Below are 20354 nucleotides of genomic sequence, written 5' to 3' on the forward strand. Positions count from 1 at the left end.
TTCCAACCTGAGTAGCGCTGGAGCATGCACTGAATGAGGCGGTGGCAGCAATTCTTGAGGTAAAGACTTTGTGCCCTTGAAGGCAAAATGCACTTATAGTATGTGAGAGAATGCTGAATCGACATGCTATAGAAATGCCTAAGGTGCATTTAATGTTGGACGCAAGATAATTATAAACTATAAATCGCGCGTAAAAATGAGAGTTTGATAAGTAGAAACAGAGCCATGTTAGATCCTCGAAGTTCCATGGTTCAGCATATGACATTATTGCATAGATATCGCCAAGTTATGGTGTCGGTAGTTATCAAGATCAATCCTCATCCATGACCTTGTTCACCATGGCAAACTGTAACATGTTGCAGTCCATATACTGTGTCGCCTGCCCAAAGAAACCTGTGGGAGGCCACCTAAAGACCAAAGCGCTACCAGACAGGAAGTCAAAAAGGTCTTTGCACTCGTGAGGAAAATATACAATGTCTTGACCGCCATCTTTAATCCACACTCCAGTAAATGATATTCCAGTGGAATGACAGTTGGCCGACAGTGATGTTTTATATGCAAAAATCTTATCTAGTGAAGCAATATGCTTGCCGTTGAGGGAGAAGCATAAACTTGACTCATCTGTATCGATACGACCTTTGTAAACGACTGAGCCTGTCACTAGTTCCCATATGAATATAAAGAAATGACCCCCAAATGACTGCAAAGCACCAAGGTATCTGTTGTTGTCGAAAATGGATAGTTTTTTGAGGCGACTTAGAGTACTAATGAACAAAAAATACCGCGTTTCCAAAATTAAAACAATGATTCTGTTACCGAATAGATACGCAAGCAGCCTGCCGTTGGAAGAAAACTGGAACAAACTTTTATACTCTACAGTTATACTGATATGAGTATATCCATAAAAGTCTCCGTTGTCGTGAACAGACGGCATCATATCGTCGAAACGGGCGTGCCTGTTTTTTGTTGGAATCGATGAGACGAGATATTTGCCATCGGGAGAAAATGAGATAGATTCAACTTTTCCCAGTGGCGCCTCGGAAGAATAAGCCTCAGATCCGGTTTTGGCATTCCAGAAGTAAATCTTGTCGCTCACAGACGCAATCAACTTACTGTCTGGCGAGAACAGAACATTATCTGACGTGCTCGGGTTCAGCTTTCGAGCGAACAGCATTTTGCCACTGTGGGCATCCCAAACTTGAAGTTTCTTTGTCTTCCAGACACATGCAAAGAACTTGCCATCAATTGAGAATGTAATAGATAGATGAAATATTAATCTTTTTCCGGCCGAAGCTATCGCAGCTTGGGAAACCTCTGTGTTTCTTTATCCAACGAGTAATTGAAAGCATATCGACCAAGGGATGCAGCCTATGTATGTAAAGTTCCCTTTTCGCACCAGTCTGTCCATCCCACAGTCGAATAGCGTCACTATAAGAAGCAGAGGCCAACCGATAATCATCCCGCAACGCTGCGACAACGCTGGGATACTCGAAGGGCAACATTTCGTAGTCAGGAGATTCGAAGGGAAGCTCGGAATCCACATACTTTGAGCGGAATCTGGTATCCCATACAGTGACTCCATTGTCCCCTGAAACTGAAGCAATGGCGCTTCCATCAGGCGAAAACGCAAATCTCTGTGGCATTCCATGATCAGGCATATTCGTATCTTGTAGCTCGCACCACTCCTTGCCTGAAGTCATATTGAGAAGTTTGATTCCTTTCCAAACGGCTATCGCAATTTTTTTCCATCTGGCGAGAAAAGTATCTACCTGATGATGGCCTTTGTTGGGATCCGGCGTGTTGCTCGTGTGGCGACATTCCATATCTCAAAGTTCCTGTAAAATGCCACTGCCAACAGCTTACTATCGGGCGAAAAGGTAATAGACTCAACGGCCTCGTCAAAACGTTTGGCGTTATGTAGAGCGTTTCCATTCTCAGTATCTAGAAGCCAAACGTTCTTTTTGTGATTCCCGTTGCCGCATGCTATGCGTTTGCCATCAGGGGATATTTTCATATCGCGATAGCCTTTGTAGCTGTCGTTACCGCTGCAGCGCGAAACCCATACTTCTTTATTCTCTATTATATCCCACAAGTAGATAGATCCTAGTAGCTTAGTGAAGACAATCCTTTTGCCATCAGGCATAAATGCGACTTGCCTAACTTCGTGTATTCTCCGATACATAGCAACCTTTGTGCCCGTAATAGCATTCCAGATTTGAAGATCATATCTTTAGATGTAGAAACAAGAAGACTGCTGTTTGGGGAGAATGAAAGGCTGACGACCGCCCTGGAGTGGCCTGTTAGGACACGACGCTGAGCGCCCGTCGTCGCATCCCACAAGCATATTTTGCTGTCATTGTGCCCAGATGCCACAAATTTGCCATCAGACGAATATGCTATAACCTGAGCCCAGGATGGATAGTATAATTGTCGTAATTGAGGATTCCAAGACTCAGACAAAGAAGGAATGGACAGAATCCAACTTGGAATGTGATGCTGATAGATGCGCCGGATAAGGCTTGTTCTCGGGCTAAATATGAGTGCAGATATGTATAACTGCATTGGAGTGGCATCAATGATGGGACTGTGCGCGTATAGGAACCGAGTTGCGTCTTGAACTACGGCTGCTAGTGTCTGATGGTTGACCTTTGTGCCACCACGACCGATATTTCGTGTGATGCCTGTGAGTAGATTGTGAATATATCTTCGGGTATCTTTATGGGACTTTGAGAAAGTCAGCATAAAGGTCCAATACATAATTAGTTGATAGACCTACCAACAACGACTCTAGGAGCTGAATCATATCGACGGCATCAGACAGTCGCCCAATCAGTGCGAGAACTTCTACCCAGAAGAGAAATCGGGTTTGGAAAAATTCCAAGGTCCCGTAGTGCCCTCTCGGGCTTACGTTACTCTGCTGGAGATGATATATCCAATATTTACAGGCGTATTGCAGGACTTGGGAAATGTGATTATCCACATCCGATGCTGAAATGTCTTTGGTTCGCTTCCCAGGTTCTCGAAGTCTGCAAATGTTTTTCCGCAACTCGATGGCCATAATGTCGATGCAACGTTGGAGTAGACTCGCATGTATCTTTCTATAATCGATCGAAAAATGCAGGCTCGAACTTCTTTGTGGATCTGAAAGAAAGTCTCTAAACGACGCATGAAGCACGTAAATCTGTCCAGACGCCTCTCTAGGAACGTCTAGAACCGAACTCAGATATTTGAGCAGTCGAGTGACATTTTCCACTGGCTCGCCAACTAAAGTGGCAAAGTCCGTTGGAGGCATTCTATCATAGAGCATGACGATAGATCCAACAACCTTTTGGTAAGACATCCGCAAAGTTTCCGTCTCGCCTGATTGCAATGAAGCAAACTTTGCAAAGGCAGTTTTCAAGACGGTTGTGTAAATCGAATCCAGCTCTCTCTCCGGTTCAAGTTGCGAATCCTGCGAAGCAAGAACGTTCTGTAGTCTTTTCACTGCGTAAATCTCGCCTTGTCGAATAAAGCGACACACCGTGGCAGCATGAATAAACAATCTGTCAGACTTCCTGGCTAGACTGTCAATGTTTTCCTCGGTGATGAGAGATTGGTCAATGTCCATGCCTGTTATTTCATGCCTGTAATAGAGTCGCAAATCTGCTGCCACAATTGATTCCTCAATTTCATGGAGGGTGAAGTCTTGGCGTGAGTAGGATGTGATCCTATCAAAGCCTAGATGAATAGTATTCTGTGGTCGGTTCGTGATGAATATGCGGAAAGGAATCTTTTCCAGTGCTGACAATTCGGCAAGACACTGAATCAACACTCCCTGATCATGTTCACTGTCACATTCATCTAAAGCATCGATGACTATGAGAATGGGCTGAACGTCATCTTCTAATGAAGTCGAGCGCAGAGGATTAAGAATCAGCTTTTCCCATTGGTCATACAAACTGCGGCTGGTAATGGTAGGAGAAGAGTCCAAGGCATTGTGGAGATGTTCTCGGTAGGCAGGCAGTGACTCTGCAAGTTCGTTTGCAATCGTCGCCACAAATTTTCTCGTGGAAGAAAGATCGCCGCTACTTCTAGAGAAGAAGAAAAGCCATTCTGTCAAAAAAGTTGGCATCAAGATCGGCAGTCAGCCCTAAGACAACTATCACAATTGGCCAATAGGATGATTGATGACACGGGATGGGAAAATGCCCTGGGGATAAGCTAATGCGGCCTCTCTCCGTAAAAAGCTAGCCTGCTGCTCGTTCTCGTTCAGCATTTTACCGCTACCAACTACATGTACCCTTCGTCTCCCGTCGTCATCGTTTAAGCAGCTCGCTTGAGGTTGCATCAAGGACGACGATTGTCTATACAAACTATAATGACAGTAACAACAAGACTCTCTCTTGCGGGTGGACGTGAGGAAACGTCTCAGCAGACGCAGCTGCCACGCAAGAAACATGCGAAGCTATTCCACAAAAAGTGTAGGACCGGCTGCCAGCGGTGCCGAGTCCGTCGAGTCAAGGTATGCAGAAGAAACACTCCGAGATTAATGGCACGGTAGTAGATTTCAAGTTAGAGAGGTTCTAATATCGATTCAGTGTGATGAGGCCAAGCCAATCTGTAACAACTGCACGCGACTTGACTTGGAGTGCGGCTATGGAACTCTTCCCATAGTTCAAAGCAACATTGAATCAAGTTCAACATCAATTATTACAGGAGTTTCTGAGAGTCTCGTTGCTGTAGAGGGAGTACCCCCTCTCCCAGAAACAGAGGCCCGACGGAAACTTGAGCTCGAGCTGTTCTATCACTACTTCACCGAAACCGCCCCAACCGTTGGCGGAGATAAATTCGCCCAAAGTTTCATGGGGCCAGTCATATGCCGCGCGGCATTGGAATCAGATGCCGTGATGCATGGAGTCTGCATGCTGTCGGCACTTCATAAGGCGTATAAGTCCAATTTTGAGGATCCGGAGCACATGCAGAATTATTCCACGTATCTCAACTTAACGCTTCAATCGCACCACCAGCACGTGTTGCATCTCGATACCGACAATGTGGATTTCTCATGCTTGGCGTCTACTACGCTTCGGGTGTATGGATATGTTCGACTACAACGTCGTTCGTTGGTACCATATACTCCCCCTATTGAGTGGTTACGCATGTCAAACACCAGCAATATTGTGTTTCGCAAGGCATTATCCTTGATCGAGCAGAATCCTGATTCCCTAAGCGGCAAACTGATGCTAGAGATATCTCAACACTTGGAGGAAAAGCAGAGGATGGAAGATACAAGCGAACTTCTCTACCTATTACGACGCCAGGAACCTCATGAGTTGGAAGAAGAATGGGACGAAGAAGTCTACTACGTCTACAAGCGCACACTGAGTTGTTTGGGCTGCATATGGAAGCATCGATTCGATCATCATCCACCCCCTGGCCTCTCTCGAAGGCTAATTCTTTTCCCCATGATTGTGGACGCTCAGTTTGTGTGCTATGTGGCGCAGAAGCGACCGCGAGCACTGATCATCATGGCTCATTACTTCACACTTTTGGCTCTTCACCGCGGCCTTTGGTATATCGGGGATACTGGACTACGGGAAGCAAGGGCTATTGCGGCTGAGTTGCCGCCTGAGTGGCAGGGCATGTTGATACAGCCACTGGAGATACTAAAGGATCCGTCATTGTTATGCGATGTTTCTCAAGAGAGAGATTAATTTAGTAGTAAATATATTGGCCATCTGCAAAGGCAGGGATAGACCAGCAATCACGAATCCACCGTGTCTAATGCATCAAGGGCAGGACACGCTGCTCAGGGTATATGAGTGCCGTCCCTGTCCTCTATTTGATGCAGGGCTTGCCGTAGTGCTCAAATTAGTTTGCTGCGGGCCATTCAGATCTGCCGTCGTTCTCGTTCAATCCCACCCTAACGTGTGGCGTGGATCCTTTGGGGCTTACTTTGTGATGTGTGGAACACATTGTAGCATCAAGAGGAGCGGCATCGAAATGAAACAGGGGAAAGAAGACATATATATAATGATTTTACCTCCAAAATTCAACAGAAACTCATCTTCTCGACTGCCAAACAACAATTCTCAACGCACACTCAACAACTCCGCAACGCTCTGCCGAGTTATCGAAACCGCGAACCCACGCGACCAAAATGACAACTGACGGCCTCTCGGCGGCAAAGCTCGCCATTTATCTCGTTCTTGTTCAACCAGCACTTTTTTGCCTGTGGAAACATGGAAAGACGGGATTCCTGGGTTGGCTATTTGTCCAATTATTCTGTGTCCTCCGCATCGCCACTGGAGGCATTGGTCTCCATGGAAGCCAGAAGGGCGAAGCAGCTGTGATTCTCAATAGCATAGGTCTCTCTCCTTTGCTTCTTGCAATCTCCGGCATCTTACACGAAGCGTGAGTTTCCCGTACTCTATACCTTTTTAAGAGTTTCTTCTAACAGTGACGCTTCACCAGTCGACGCGCAGTGAATCCCCGCCTGAATCGAAGACTCGACATAATACTGGAAATCAAGTACCATGGCTTAGTTCAATTGGGAATGATTTTGATCATCTTGGCGCTTGTTAAGCTTATGAATGGCGATCCAGTGTCCAAGACCAAAACTTTACTCAATATTGGCTCAGCGCTTTCAGCCATTGCCTGGGGACTTGTAACATTGTGGGCAGTTTGGTCGAACCACATGGTCCGTCAATACTCTTCCTATTCCACCATGCAAACTGTGGACAATGGTAGAGTTGTACGTCATTTTCACATTACTAGTCTTTACATGAGCTAATGTTGCATACCATCAGTTGATCAAAGGCGTCTTTGTCGCCCTCCCGTTTGTTGGCATCCGTCTTGTATACGGCCTTGTGTTTCTACACCTGCAGGTGACACACCCGGACTCTGGATTTCTTACCTCCAAGGCCGTTCAGATTTGCTTAAGTCTTGTGCCTGAGTTGATTTGTGTCACCAGTCTTCTTGTCGCTGGTGTCATTACTCGCTCTTTACGACCAGAGTTGAAGAAACGCGACCAGGAGGCAGTCAGACTTGTCTCTAATCCAGGCAGTGAGCTTCAGCAAAATACGGAGTGCAAATAAAGATTGCCCTTATGCGAATTAGAATGTCTCAAGTCATGTCTGGTTCTTCAGGCGCTATACCCAAATTCTTGGTAATTGTCCAGACCCATAGGCGCTCGAGATAAGCTGCCCATCGAGCACTATCTCTTCATGTTAGTGAAATGCGATGGCGTATTGTGGGTTATTTAAATATCTTTTATCTCATTTACTAGATCTTAATCACAGTTTGCTGTTTGTGTTCACACTGCAGTCAGTCAATTTGAAGTATTATTTCTTGCAACCAAAACATGAAACTAACTTCTCATAACTCTAAAATTGCTCTCGTAAGCACAGAGACAAGTCGCTGGCATCAATTCTTGGAGCTCTCATGGTACATGACGTCAAAGTAACCATTATTTCTGTGAACAATGGTGGCAGCATCTTTTCCAGCACCAGGCCCTGAGCTAAAGTCAATCACGCCGGCTGTCTCAGAAACGGAGGGCAAGTCAATAATTTCTCCTATCTGGATATCACTCTGGCAGACATGGAATTTTTTGCTTGGCGTCAAATTGATTGACATGTTGTTGATTGCTAATGCCTATAATCTCTCAAAGTCATGGTCAATTAATTCCATTGTGCCAAAATAAAAAAGAATAATGGACAACTCACCGAGGCAACCGGAGAGACCAGGCCGCACCCGTTGATCATGCCGAGGCCGAAAAGATATTTGTGGTTTGGCGTGGGAAGATCACTTCCAGTCTCAATCTTGTACGCAGCAGTTTTCGCAGAGCTGGGGATAGGAATCAAGTCTGGTACGCCCCTGTCCACGATCATCTCGAACGTGCCTTAGAGTAATGTCAGCCGAGGTATTTGAAGGATAATACAAGGATATAATCATGCCATAGTGTCAACATATAAACATACCTCCAGGCGTAATTTCTCCTTCCATCTTATAGCCGAGTGCGGCTGGTTGACTGGCTCCTTCATGGACCGTGACGCCAACACCCGGCGGCTTTGGAACTGTTCCGCACCCTACGTAACTTTAGCATTAATGACGTTGTAGATGATATCAGCTTTAATAAAGTTTATTTTTTTTTTGTCGTTACTTCTTTCCTTTGGGTAATCTGTTATTGCTTCAGTAGACTTACAGGCAAACATTTCGCTCGTCGTCGCGATATCATGTGTGCTCCCGTCTGGTACAAAAGTTGAGATCCACGCATTCGTGAATACTTCAGGCGCGGTGAGAGATTCTGAGATCTGGGGAGGATCTACAAAGAAGGCGTAGCGACCGTCTTTCCCATAGTCATTCTGGAGCGTGATGGTGTATTTGATTGACATTTTGGAGCGTAGATTAGCGACACGATATGAAAGGGTGCTAGTTGCTGTATATTACATTTTGGGCTTCTCAGAGAGAATATGCCGTGGTCATTATAAGAAAATAATCTTATAAGTGACGGTGATAAATGACATAACCGGTAATATGCTGTCACAAGACTCTGAACAGAGGGTGTCGACCGGCATTGTTATTCATACCAACGTCAAGGCTGAGACATTGTCCTCAGTCCATTGGCACAACAGCTCCGGAGATGATAGAAGCTTCTTCCCCGCTTCTTTTCTTCACAGGTGGGGGAATCAGCGCTTGTTTCACGCCCAGGCCTTATTCTAGACTAACACTAGGGAAGTCGTTGCTGGGAGTCATGAACATACATCTAAATATTAACATGCAACTCGGTTACGAATATCATGTAATCATCTCCTAGCTGTGGGAGATATGAGAAATTGAGAGGCAGTGGCTGGAGACGAGGTGTTCTATGAGAACCGACGTCATCAGCGTCAGCAGTCAATAGGTAGTTGTTGGCAGTTCTGAATACCCGACAGGCTTTCCCCGCAAAATAGAGAAGACTTCTCCGAGGAGAACACGGAATAGACTGGCATGCATCTCTCTATTTAGAGTTTAGATTTCCAAATAGTTCTCAGTTAGTCTCAATACATAGTGCTCGGCGCTGAGCAATTACGATTGATCTTACTGCGAGCGAATTGCTGCATTGTCGACTTACAGGGTAATATCGCCTGGGGCAACTTCTGGAACACAACACAGACAAAACAATTAATATCGCCTGGAAGCCAGATAAACTTCATCAACCCTCTTTCATGTGTAGGATATCATTAATTCTGCTTGTTCTGATTGAAATCTCATAGTTAGGGGCTCTTAGGTCATATCTTACGTTATGCAAAATGATGTTTGGTCGCTTAGTCGTCATCTAGGCAGACATTTAACTTTTGTACCTGTGAGGCATTGTATGCTGGATAAAAGTGTAGGTTTGATACCTCTCGAAATCTAGATCTGAACAATCTGGATGGAATATACGTTCTTCTTTAATGCTTATTTTCAATGCTTACTCTAAGTACTAGACCAGATTTTCCAGCAGCTTCTGAATTACTGTTTGTTGTGATGTGATACTGTCAGTAGACCAATGGTTTCACAGGTCTCTGAAGCCAAGATGCCGACCCGCATTCTTAAACCTATGAACGTCAGCGCTTAACCACGGATCACGATTTCGGCATGTTAGCAAGTGGAAGCTGTTCAATCACGAATGCTTGCAATCAATTCAATAGGCTACGTTGATTGGATTACTTCATCATACTAGGCAGATCACGAGAGAACCTTAATCAGAGCTACCAATGCCACTGCAAACGTATGGTTGAGTGGCAATAGCCTCACGCCAACGTTGCTATGACGGTTTTGCAAGGTTCGCAAAGGCGAGAATGGAATCAATGGCAGCGGTTGTCATCTTACCAGCCCCCTGTACGCCTATATTTTATAGTTCCATTGCCCGCAACACCCGCAACTTCCAACCTATCTCAACTAACATCGAAAAGCTCCTATGAAAGCCCCTCTGAATCGGACGCAATGATTGTCTCCAAGCGAAAACGATCCCGGCTGGCCTGTGAGCCTTGCCGTGAACGTAAGCGCAAGTGCGTCGGCGGCAATCCTTGTGAGACCTGCGTGAGCTGGGGTTGCGAGTGCCACTTTCACGGACAGAAGGAAAAGCGTCATGTGTCAGTGCAAGAATCGGACCGTTCAAAGCTAGACGCTGAGCGCCGCCAGCAAGAATCGCTGGATGCTGGACGGGACCGCGATACTGTTGCCCGCCGTGTCGAAGCAAACTGTAGTGCAGCATTTGTGAGGAACATGAGCCTCAAGATTAATCCCGCAAGCGCACCGAGGTTTAGTCTCTTTGGCTGGAATACGGGAGCACGACAGCCATCCACTTCAGGAGACGCGTTCACGCCATTGGCGATAAACATGACGTCTCTACAACACATAGAAGCTCTAGCAGAGATCTATTTTGACAAGGTAAACTGTTGCTATGGCTTTATTGACCGCGAGAGGTTCTTCAAACGCTTGAAGGCGTGCTGGCAAACGTCCTCGAAACCTCAAATATTTGATGCCATTCTTACAGGCGTTGCTGCACTTGGATCTCTATTTTCGCAACGAACAGCCACCACCATTGAGTCACAGCTGGTTGCAAAAGCGCGTTCTATTTTGGACACTCATCATCTGACAGAACCTCCGTCCTTGGACCTTTTGACGGCATGGACTCTCCGAACTGTGTACCTTCGAATGACTGACTCCCCTTACGCTACTTGGATTGCCTCGTCTACACTCATGCACCTTATCGAAGTGTCTGAGCTTTATTCTAGACTGCAATCAGCCATGCTCCAACGCGATCCACATGGTGGTGATGATGACGACATTCGAAGACGACTTGTTGGAGTTGCTCGTCACCTTAATGTTTGGACCTCGTACGATTTGGGCCTACCACGAGTACCCTACCAAGAGAACGATCTGCCAGTCCAGGATTTGCGAGATCCCGGCAATTATACCGCAGAAATTCTGTCCCTGTTGCCCGCCTCGGTTGGGCTAGACCCGGGCAAGCCTACAGATGGGAGCAATCTCACTTCAACTCTCTCTGAACTCCTGAAAAGCTCTCACACTCAGCCGCCATCGACTATGGCGCAGTCGAATCTTGTTCTTTGTGTGCTTCGACGCATCTATGCCCAGGCGGTGGATCTTTCCCCTGCCATAGTGGATAAAGTCCTAGCATTATTTCGAAAAGCTTTGAGCTGCGCCCAGGTATTAGTCAGAGATTGCTCGCCATGGCATCAAGTGGTGAACGTTCCATTCCAAATCGTTTGTTTCTTACTGGTAATGGACACACATTCATCACTTGCTTTGTTGGGTGATGCTCTGGACACTCTCAATTTGACCGCCTCATTCTACAAGACTGACACTATGAAGGACGCCTGTAATGCGGCCAGATTACTTGTTAGGCTACAGCAGCAAAGAAGAAAAGAGGATGTAGCCATATTTGACGACGCCCTCAAGGCCTCTCGTGGAGTAGAGAACGGTGCAGCCGCGTCAACGACTGCAAATGTGGATGATCGAAACTGGTTTGGAGCCTTCTTCGCAGATCTGTCAACTCAACAAATGAGTGAATTCGAACAAGTCATGGTCCCTGGCATGCTAGACGGACCAACGCTGCTTGGTGGATATGACAACAGAGTTCTCAGTTTTGCTTACGGCTCAATGGTGCCGGCGACTTCATTTCCGCAAAGTGGTGGTCCATCTCCAGCAGCATGACGTTTAAGTAGATCTATAACATAAGCTGATTATCACATCGTCATTGCGAAGTATCTTGCTAGCGAATAAGCACGAGCGCATCAATTGAGCTTGTCTCTAGAAACTCCAGTGAGATCGGGAAAATCGGGCCGGAAACCGCAATAGCCGTCGATCCCGTAACAGCCGTCAGATCCGCAATTCGTCCGATCAAAAGGCAATGCTTAGGCGACATACGCGAGAGAAGCAGAAAGAAATCGAGGTTGTGCTTTATTTCTTTGTAATTCGTTATACGATTCAGGTCAACCACATTACTGCAGGCCATAATGTTTCTTTGGACTAGTTGTTGGCTCTCTTCCTCCATCTTCCTCCAACCTAGCAAGCAAAGCCCTTGAGCTTCCACTGACATTTCCTTTACTCTAGTGACACAAAGTGATGAAATGCCAGACGAAGGAAAGAGGTCGTTTCCACCACCGCTCATCAATCCAGAAGAGTACATTCTCGAGTTTGATGGGCCAGATGATCCAAACCATCCTTACAATTGGAAAACCTCAACCAAGTATGTCGAACCTGACTAATTTGGCGCAGCCCAATGTGCTTACAAGCTGCCGAGTAACCTAGATTATTCATTTCTATACTCGTTTGCAGTGAAACATGGATTGTCGCTTTCAACAGTGCCATTTATGCGCCCGGAACCGAAAGCGCAAGCAAAGAGCTTGGAGTTGGATTGGAAGTTGGAACGCTCGGTACAACACTGTTTGTCCTTGGATTTGCAGCTGGGCCGATATTATGGGCTCCTGGATCGGAATTGTACGGTAGGAGATGGCCTTTGGTCGTCTCCATGATTGGCGGTGGCATCTTCTCCATTGCTTCTGCGGCAGGGAATAACATCCAGACACTGCTCATCTGCCGGTTCTTTGCAGGCCTCTGCGGCGCATGTCAACTCGCTGTGGTTCCGGGTGTCCTTGCTGATATCTTTGACAACAAGTATAGAGGCGGAGCGATTTCCATCTATGCTTTGACCGTCTTTGGTGGTCCTTTTACAGGTCCTATTGTAGGAGGTTTCATCGCATCCAGTCACCTTGGCTGGAGATGGACGCTGTATATCCCTGCTATCCTAGGGCTTGTCAATGGGGCTGTCTCAGCAGTTCTTCTCCCGGAAACATACGCTCCGCTTATTCTCGCTGCGGACGCTGCCACGATGCGCCGCAAGACGAACAATTGGGCAATCCACGCGAGACATGAAATGGTGGAGACGGATCTGAGAGATTTGGTAACAAAATATTTCACTCGGCCACTTCGAATGCTCATCACGGAGTCAATGATTTGCCTTGTTTCTCTCTACATGTCGTTTATATACGGACTGGTTTATGCACTGCTCGAGGCTTATCCGTTCGTTTTTGGGCAAGTATACCACATGAGGCCCGGAGTTGCGGAGCTTCCATTCATTGGCCTCTTCATAGGAATGTCGTTGGGTGTTACCATGATCTTTTGGCAACAAAAGGAGTATGCCAAAAAGCTGGCCAAAAACAACAACGTACCAGTCCCGGAATGGCGCCTCTTCCCAACTTTGTTTGGAGGCCCGATCTTTACAATTGGTATCTTTTGGTACGTGTCTTCACTCTTTTAACTACAATCAGCACTGATTCCGTATTTCAGGTTCGGCTGGACGGGCTTCACTGACCGGATCCATTGGATGGCACCAACCGCGGCTGGCCTTTTTGTTGGATTCGGCGTTTTGTGCGTTTTTCTTCCTTGCTTCAATTACTTGGTAGACTCTTATTTGCCTTTGTAAGTCGGACACTTTTACACATCCTTTACTCTGTTCTATAATATGGTGCCTAACTTCTGCAGGGCTGCCTCGACCGTCGCCGCCAACATCATGCTTCGATCGTCAGTTGCAGCAGGATTCCCATTGTTCAGCCGACAAATGTTTCAAAATCTTGGTGTACAGTGGGCTGCTACTTTACTCGGATGCTTGGCTGCAATTATGATTCCGATTCCATTTGTGTTTAGGGTATATGGATCTAGATTGCGAAAGAAGAGTAAATTGCTTTCTCAATAAGAATACGATATATGTTATTTTCTGCAGTATGTTATATCTTGGCTTATTAGGGACACTGTAATTTGTACGGCAGAACGCAGTGAAGTGCCCCACTGCTGTGTAGATTGAGATGAAGTTGTCAGATTTTAGACTGCGGAATTTCCGTCTCGTTCCTAGCGGAAGTTCCGGATTGTACAGTGCGTGCAGTTCCTCCTTTGTGAATCATGGTTTCGTTTGACACTGTATTTTGAGTAGCGATGCCGTAGTGCCAATCACAACTGGGAGAGTCTCGAAAGATTCACACAACTTCTTTGTGTCGCAATTAATATCACCAAATCAATTACAAAGCAATCCTTGATCAATCTCCCTGGTAATATTGTTCTCACTTAGTATAAATGCCCGCGCAAAAGATATCTTCCACCCGTCGTAAGAAGAGGGCTACATCCCATGACACGGACAGTGAGCCCAGAAAACGACGAGCTCGCTATGCTCTCCGGGCCTGTTGCGAGTGCAAGCGCCGAAAAGTGCGCTGCGATGGCCATCTGCCGTGCGAGCATTGTCAAAGCCGGTCTATTCAGTGTATATACGATACAGATCCAAATCTACTGACCAACTGCGCGTGCGATGCTTTAAACCAGCAGAATGACTGCACTGAGCATAAGAGCAACAGCACAGAAGGTACGAGGTGAGTTATTTGCTTCACTTGCCTATCGGAGTATTAGGCTTTTTCATAGTTGACACGATAGTTTTCAGTGAGATTGGACGCTTAGCTCGCCTTGTTGAGCACATGCAATCACAAATAAATGTCCTGATTGAGCTTAACAAGGGACCAAGTAATGGCCGGGGTGGAAATCCTTTTGACACTAAATCGTCTCCTTCATCTTCTTGTTCAGTGAGAAGCTGCTCAGAAAGTGCCTACGAACAGGACAGCGCGAAACATCCATCACCTCGATACTGGGGGGCAACAAGCTCCGACTACACGCTGAATGTAGTTCGGTTCTGTATTCGGCCGGTTGAACCCCAACTCGGTTACTCATGTAGACATCGAAAAATCGCATGCTACACTCCAGATCCAACACCCGATACTTATGAAGGAGTGGAAGAGCCTTCTGAATCACGCCCGCGAATGCGTGCCTGCTTTTGTTCAGACTGCACACGGTGCTTACGAAACCTTGGCAAGGCTCGAGCACTACAGCTCATCGATGTGTATCATGAAGTGATTGGCCATCTTCACCCTGTTGTGGACATTGAACAACAAAAATCACAAGTTGACGCAATTTACGCTCTCCTAGAATCGGCGCCAGGGACTAGGAGTACAGATCCTGAAATTGAACAAGACAGACTTGATATTACAAAAATGGTCCTATCAATTGCCCTTCTTGCGCAGACTACAGGGCAAAGCGACATCGCCTCAGCTTTGTACAACAGCATCCAAATCAGGATTCAGGATGCCATGACGTCCGACACCAAAAACATCCAGAACGTTGTTCTCACACTGCTCGCTGTTCGTTTTTTACATCAATTAATTGTCGAAGACATTTTGCTGATTTATTATGACAGGCCATTTATCACTTTTTCCATGATGATGTGCAGTTGGCATGGCGGATGGGCGGAATTTCTGGGCGAATGGCCATGGAGCTGGGACTGCACCACCGAGAAGCCCGACGGGCGGAAAATGAATCAAGCGATCACGGCATGATCACAAATATCCTTTGGAGCATCGTGATTCTCGATCGGCTATGGAGTTGCTCCATTGGCCTACCGCAGAATTTTCAGGACGCAGATTTTGCCAAATCACTTCCTGAGCCTGTAGAGGTAATGATACCTCCGAATGAGTAAGACTAAGATACCATGCTGACTTTAACCTAAAAGGCCCCATACCTGAAAGCGATGGTTCCATATGCTTCGTTTACACCCCGGCTTTGGGATCACAACAGTCGCTTGCTCACAGCTGATGCACTCGAAGATGAAGACCTATTCGACGTGACGAATATACAGATCGATCAATGGAAAGAGAGATATCTCACAGGATTATCTTTTGTGCATCCAAAAGAGCGTTTGGCCAACACTCGTCCTCAGTCCTTGCCGACATTGCTGTATCTACGCGCCAACCTACTCCGAGGCTTAGTCGTCACATCCTACTTTCTATCATGCTCTCGCCTAATAGGTAAAAAGCAAATGGCTCAGTCAGGAGCTGAGGTTGCTTGTGATACAATTGCCGTACTTTGGGACTTGCACAAGACAACTGACATATACCACAAACAGCATCCGTTTTTCCAGCACTTTTTAGCTTCATCAGTAGCTCTGTTGTTTTTGGTCATTATGCACGAATCTGACTCCGAAGAAGATTCCAATACCACTATTGGAGAAAGATTCGATGTCAAATATCTAAGTATAAAGATTTCCTGCGCATTCAATCTCGCGGAAGCTTATTCAAGATCTTCATCTGCTTCCGAGCGACTCTGGAACCGAATGAGATCCATGAGGGAGAGATTATCTAGATTGGGCATCCATTACACAAGCGATTATTCTAAGCCAAACGAGATACACTTTTTTAAGCAGCTCGAAAATGATCCTCCCAAGCGCAAATCACGGCTGCACGCCTCCTCAGCTGGGCAGGCCAACCGAATTACAGACATATCGCTGTTCGACAACCCCACAGTAAGGCCATGCTCTCTCAACATCTTAAATTCCAATGGTGCACTAGATTACTTGATTTCTGATCCAGTATTTGGACTGGAAGAAGATGTTCCCTCTGCAGATTGCGGGACAGATGCATACTTGCATGACATCCCCGCACTCGAATCCAACATGGACAATCAGACCTGGAGGGAATTAGGTGCAATATTTAGCCACGGTTTATAACTTCTTACGCAATTAAATCTAGCGACGAGAATCCCTATCTATATCTATAAAGTAAACAAAGAATCATGGTTTAGTTACTTATCTTGAAAATGTTTGGCGACATTGGGCTCACCCAACTCCACCATCATTACCTTAGAGCACTTCCATCATGGACGAGAAATCTTCACTCTTCAAGTACTCCTCGATGCTTGTAGTCGGACATCCAATTTCTTTTGGAACCTATTTTAATAGACTGGTTAGCTTATCATGCATACAATTGAAAGTGTCATCTCCATATCACCTCATGGGGGTGCATAAAGCCCGGAGTGTCCATGTCGAACTGCATTAGTCCTGCCACTGCCTCTGCAAGCTCTATGCCAAGTGGTGGTCCTTCAAAGTTGATGAATTCTTCAATGGTAATATGCTTCACACCACCGTCCGAAACTCCCAATATCTTAGTCCATACGCGATTAAAGTCTGCGTGGCTCATGAAACTTCCATAGCCCAAGAGGACTTTGCCAGGAGGCATCAAAACGAGAGCTCGGACGAAATACCCAGTGTCCTTTCTCTGAACAGTAATGGGCATCGGTACGTCCCTATCTCCCAGTACAAGAAATGCATAAGAGCCATCTTCTTGCTTTTAAAATATTAATATTAGAGCTACGCTGAGGTAGATGATGTCTGGGGATAGGTACATACCTTGACCGGTCGTCTTGATCTCCAAGACTTCCAATTCGTGGCAAATTCGCCAAGCTGGACCTCAGAAGCTTTAGTAGCCAAGTTCGGAAGAGATTTGATATGAGCCATGATTGCTGCTTTGGCCTCGAAATGATACGCATGGGGATACTTTCCATTGGTGACCGCTTTGATGCTAGGGAGACTCGAGAAAACGAATCTCTCAAGTGTGTCCACACCAGCAGCCGCATTAGCCATGTTTTTGCCCCGTTTAACCTCTAACTCGTAGCAGAACTCGTTGATGGTTTGGCCCGGACGAAGTTTGCCGTAATTGTACGGATCAAACATTGGTCCAATAGAGTCGATGTTCCCGAATATGGCATGGGCGCCTTTGAATGCGGCCTCGAGGGACTCTTGTTTATCGAGGTTTGCTTCTACTATCTCAACACCCTTTTGCTTCCAATATGTACTAGAAACTCTAGATGCGTCTCGGGTAACTCCTCGCAGTTTCCAGTCTGGCTCTTGAAGGAATACGTCTGCAACAGAGGCCCCCTGCGGGCTCTGTCAGTCTTTGTTCTCAATATTTTGGTGTGTATGACTCACCTGCGTGCCAGTTATTCCCAGAATGACAATCAGTTTTGTCATGATGTAATCTTCTGTGGTACAGTTATTGCTTTGCTGAATAAATGCGTCTTTGTTCCTTTAAGACTGCATCTGTAAGATTGGAGCTTCTTTATATACTTGCTTGCCATCGGATTTACACAAGCTACTGAATGACCGGGACTGTGTGCTTTAATTCTTCCGGAAATTCCGTTATTAATGAATACGATTCTCGTGTCGAAATGTTGCGTGGTATTTGGCTGCTCGGGTGTTCCGCCTGAGTATCATGATTCTGACAGCAGTTGTGGTCGGAGATTCCGCATCAATCAGACGAATTGCCCGATTTTGCAGGGAGTATTAATCGAATGCCCTCTTTAAAAGGACTAGTAAATGCATAACCGACAAAGAGAAGTCAATAGGCTCATCATAGTAAGTGACTCTTTTGCATATAACGACGGGACTAAAGGAATGGACCATTCAATTTTCGGCGATCCTCACAACGTACTTTTTTGCACTCGCCTTTCCAGCCTTCAGATTGTTCAATGCTGTTGAAACTCCCTCCAAGCCACCTGGCACCAACTCATAAGGGTGGGCGGTAAGCCAGCCATCATAGAGTCCACGGCTGAAGAGAGTTGACCAGACCAAGCTGAAATCGCGTCGGTGTGGGATAGGGTCTCTTTTCTCTATCCCTGCAAGCCGCTTATCGTCCTCAACATTTCCGTTGACAACTCCGACATAAATAATGCCTTTATTAACATCGTTTCGTATGTCGGAATAATCCAGCCCTGGGTTTATAAGTGCGATGTTTCCTCCGGTTGACAGGGCACGGGAAACAACGAGGTGACTATCATTCTCGCATATCGCATCTATGGCGTGGTAAACGTCGTGCGTACCAGCAGCATCCAAGGCTTGTCGAATGTCTTCATGGATGTTGCCATTTCGATAATCGACAATAGAATCACCTCGAGATTTATCAAGCAGCGTTTCTACATATGCATGGCCCGACCCAGCCACAGCTATGATTGGATAAATACCAGCATGCCGCGCCAACTTAATAGCAAATGCACCCACGGCTGATGATGCTCCATATATAATGAGAGGTGTCGGTTTATTTGGGGGAGCCCATGGCATAGGAAGTTTAAGTCGAGCAAATAAAGCTACAGCGGCGGTGTAGGCGCAGAGAGGGATTGTTGAAGCCTGAAGTTGTTAATACACAGCAAGTATCAAATGCATCAGACACAAACTCACTTCCTCGAATGACAGATGTTTCGGCAACAAGAAAGTAGTGCTGCTCTCCGCAAGTCCGAATTCCGCAAAAGAGCCACCCAAAGTCCGCATGGTGTGAAAAGCAGCTACTTTATCACCGACTTGAACGCCGACCACGTCTTCACCAACACTTTCCACGTAGCCAGCCATATCGTCTCCAGAGTTACTTGCAATTTTATGAAAGTATGGTTCCTTCCAATCCTTGGGGTTAAAGCCAGAGCATACAATCCTAATTAATACTTGAGTTGCTGATGGACGAGGTAACGACACATTGTCATGAATAGTGACGGACAAGTCTGGATTAACCGTGGCCTCTTTCATTGTGTCAGTAGAGCATAATAACTTCACGAAATAATATGCTGTCAAATGGTTGCAGGTGAATTGTGATTCTGCTTCCTTAGAATGAGTCGATCTAGCTAATAGCTGTTATAAATAATAATTTCTGCGATAGAAGTAAGGTCAAACACATTGTAGATGGTGCTGACCAAGATTTCAACAAGCCTGACCAATAGGGGCGGGGAAATTTGCTGGAATAGCACTTTAAGTTATAAACAAGCATGTGCAGACATCAGTAAGCCTGGAGTTAGGTTAACTCCGAGAAATCTCTATACTATTTTGATCATAGAATGCGTTTGTTAAGCATTTTTAATGTTGGAACAGCCTTCACCAAAGTGTATACCGACCCGTCTGGCGGGGAATACCCGTTTTGTGGTGATGACTTACTACATCGTGGTAACTGATGAGGCGGCCGCCGGCGGCCGTTCATGACCGTTGGTAGGCCAGCTCGCATCTCAATTTCGCGGCGGCTGATCACATGTCGCAGGAGTATTTGTACGTTTACAACTGATTCCATGACTTTGCCGTTGTGTGAACGCTATTTATGTGAACGCTATTTATTCTCTACCATCCCTATGTCGAGAATTGTTCAATATGCTGATTTGGCTACAGAGCCGTGCCTATTCATGGAACTCCTCATAATATTTCCTTATTGTACACACTAACTGGATACATCTTTCCAAATTCCAAGACTACTGATTTTAGATCCGGCGGTACTGTTTGTTAAAATGAAGTGGCGAAAATTGGTGAAAAGCAAGAGCAAAAGTGTACGCCATCCAGATTGCTTTTCAGCTTGCAGATGGTACAATGCCATGAATCTTGTACCAAAGAATAGCTGTCCATATACTAGGAAGCATGTTCAAGCCGCAAAAGTAAAAAGGCGTTTGATAGGCAAAAGCAACTTTCAGCATGCAAAGGCGCAAATAGCCATAGT

General features: G+C 45.9%; 9 protein-coding genes across 9 annotated transcripts; 5 read left to right on the forward strand and 4 right to left on the reverse strand.

The window, feature by feature from the left end:
• Positions 1 to 310: 310 nt before the first annotated feature.
• V8C40DRAFT_276463 (WD40 repeat domain-containing protein) lies at positions 311 to 4327 on the reverse strand (the record flags this gene model as incomplete). Its single annotated transcript, XM_083220839.1, has 6 exons — positions 311 to 1302; positions 1334 to 1769; positions 1817 to 2188; positions 2245 to 2724; positions 2909 to 4092; positions 4174 to 4327. 6 exons carry the CDS (start codon positions 4325 to 4327, stop codon positions 311 to 313), a joined length of 3618 nt encoding a protein of 1205 aa, XP_083070588.1.
• Positions 4276 to 5745, forward strand: V8C40DRAFT_66355 (Zn(II)2Cys6 transcription factor domain-containing protein). The gene is made up of 2 exons (XM_083223268.1): positions 4276 to 4501; positions 4578 to 5745. Exons 1-2 carry the CDS (start codon positions 4358 to 4360, stop codon positions 5691 to 5693), a joined length of 1260 nt encoding a protein of 419 aa, XP_083070589.1. The 5' UTR covers positions 4276 to 4357; the 3' UTR covers positions 5694 to 5745.
• Positions 5746 to 6139: 394 nt separating this feature from the next.
• V8C40DRAFT_281275 (uncharacterized protein) lies at positions 6140 to 7185 on the forward strand (the record flags this gene model as incomplete). Its single annotated transcript, XM_083221572.1, has 3 exons — positions 6140 to 6393; positions 6454 to 6733; positions 6789 to 7185. 3 exons carry the CDS (start codon positions 6140 to 6142, stop codon positions 7074 to 7076), a joined length of 822 nt encoding a protein of 273 aa, XP_083070590.1. The 3' UTR covers positions 7077 to 7185.
• A 172-nt stretch (positions 7186 to 7357) lies between these two features.
• V8C40DRAFT_281277 (uncharacterized protein) lies at positions 7358 to 8372 on the reverse strand (the record flags this gene model as incomplete). The annotated part of the gene is made up of 4 exons (XM_083221573.1): positions 7358 to 7632; positions 7704 to 7879; positions 7959 to 8066; positions 8183 to 8372. 4 exons carry the CDS (start codon positions 8370 to 8372, stop codon positions 7405 to 7407), a joined length of 702 nt encoding a protein of 233 aa, XP_083070591.1. The 3' UTR covers positions 7358 to 7404.
• Positions 8373 to 9945: 1573 nt separating this feature from the next.
• V8C40DRAFT_276467 (uncharacterized protein) lies at positions 9946 to 11823 on the forward strand (the record flags this gene model as incomplete). Its single annotated transcript, XM_083220840.1, has 2 exons — positions 9946 to 11584; positions 11756 to 11823. The coding sequence occupies 2 exons, from the start codon at positions 9946 to 9948 to the stop codon at positions 11821 to 11823; spliced, it is 1707 nt and encodes a 568-aa protein (XP_083070592.1).
• A 272-nt stretch (positions 11824 to 12095) lies between these two features.
• On the forward strand, positions 12096 to 13720 carry V8C40DRAFT_276468 (MFS transporter; the record flags this gene model as incomplete). The annotated part of the gene is made up of 4 exons (XM_083220841.1): positions 12096 to 12214; positions 12277 to 13263; positions 13315 to 13446; positions 13510 to 13720. The coding sequence occupies 4 exons, from the start codon at positions 12096 to 12098 to the stop codon at positions 13718 to 13720; spliced, it is 1449 nt and encodes a 482-aa protein (XP_083070593.1).
• Positions 13721 to 14016: 296 nt separating this feature from the next.
• Positions 14017 to 16564, forward strand: V8C40DRAFT_281290 (uncharacterized protein; the record flags this gene model as incomplete). Its single annotated transcript, XM_083221574.1, has 4 exons — positions 14017 to 14377; positions 14434 to 15203; positions 15260 to 15514; positions 15572 to 16564. The coding sequence occupies exons 1-4, from the start codon at positions 14095 to 14097 to the stop codon at positions 16562 to 16564; spliced, it is 2301 nt and encodes a 766-aa protein (XP_083070594.1). The 5' UTR covers positions 14017 to 14094.
• Positions 16565 to 16696: 132 nt separating this feature from the next.
• Positions 16697 to 17863, reverse strand: V8C40DRAFT_281292 (NAD(P)-binding protein; the record flags this gene model as incomplete). Its single annotated transcript, XM_083221575.1, has 4 exons — positions 16697 to 16783; positions 16845 to 17180; positions 17243 to 17737; positions 17822 to 17863. 4 exons carry the CDS (start codon positions 17861 to 17863, stop codon positions 16697 to 16699), a joined length of 960 nt encoding a protein of 319 aa, XP_083070595.1.
• A 432-nt stretch (positions 17864 to 18295) lies between these two features.
• V8C40DRAFT_281295 (zinc-binding alcohol dehydrogenase family protein) lies at positions 18296 to 19477 on the reverse strand (the record flags this gene model as incomplete). The annotated part of the gene is made up of 2 exons (XM_083221576.1): positions 19067 to 19477; positions 18296 to 19015 (listed from the first exon to the last, which is right to left on the reverse strand). Exons 1-2 carry the CDS (start codon positions 19403 to 19405, stop codon positions 18296 to 18298), a joined length of 1059 nt encoding a protein of 352 aa, XP_083070596.1. The 5' UTR covers positions 19406 to 19477.
• Between the last annotated feature and the right edge of the window lie 877 nt (positions 19478 to 20354).

The sequence above is a fragment of the Trichoderma camerunense genome, assembly GCF_050948025.1.
Source record: "Trichoderma camerunense strain CBS 138272 chromosome Unknown V8C40scaffold_15, whole genome shotgun sequence".
NCBI classification, from domain to species: domain Eukaryota; kingdom Fungi; phylum Ascomycota; class Sordariomycetes; order Hypocreales; family Hypocreaceae; genus Trichoderma; species Trichoderma camerunense.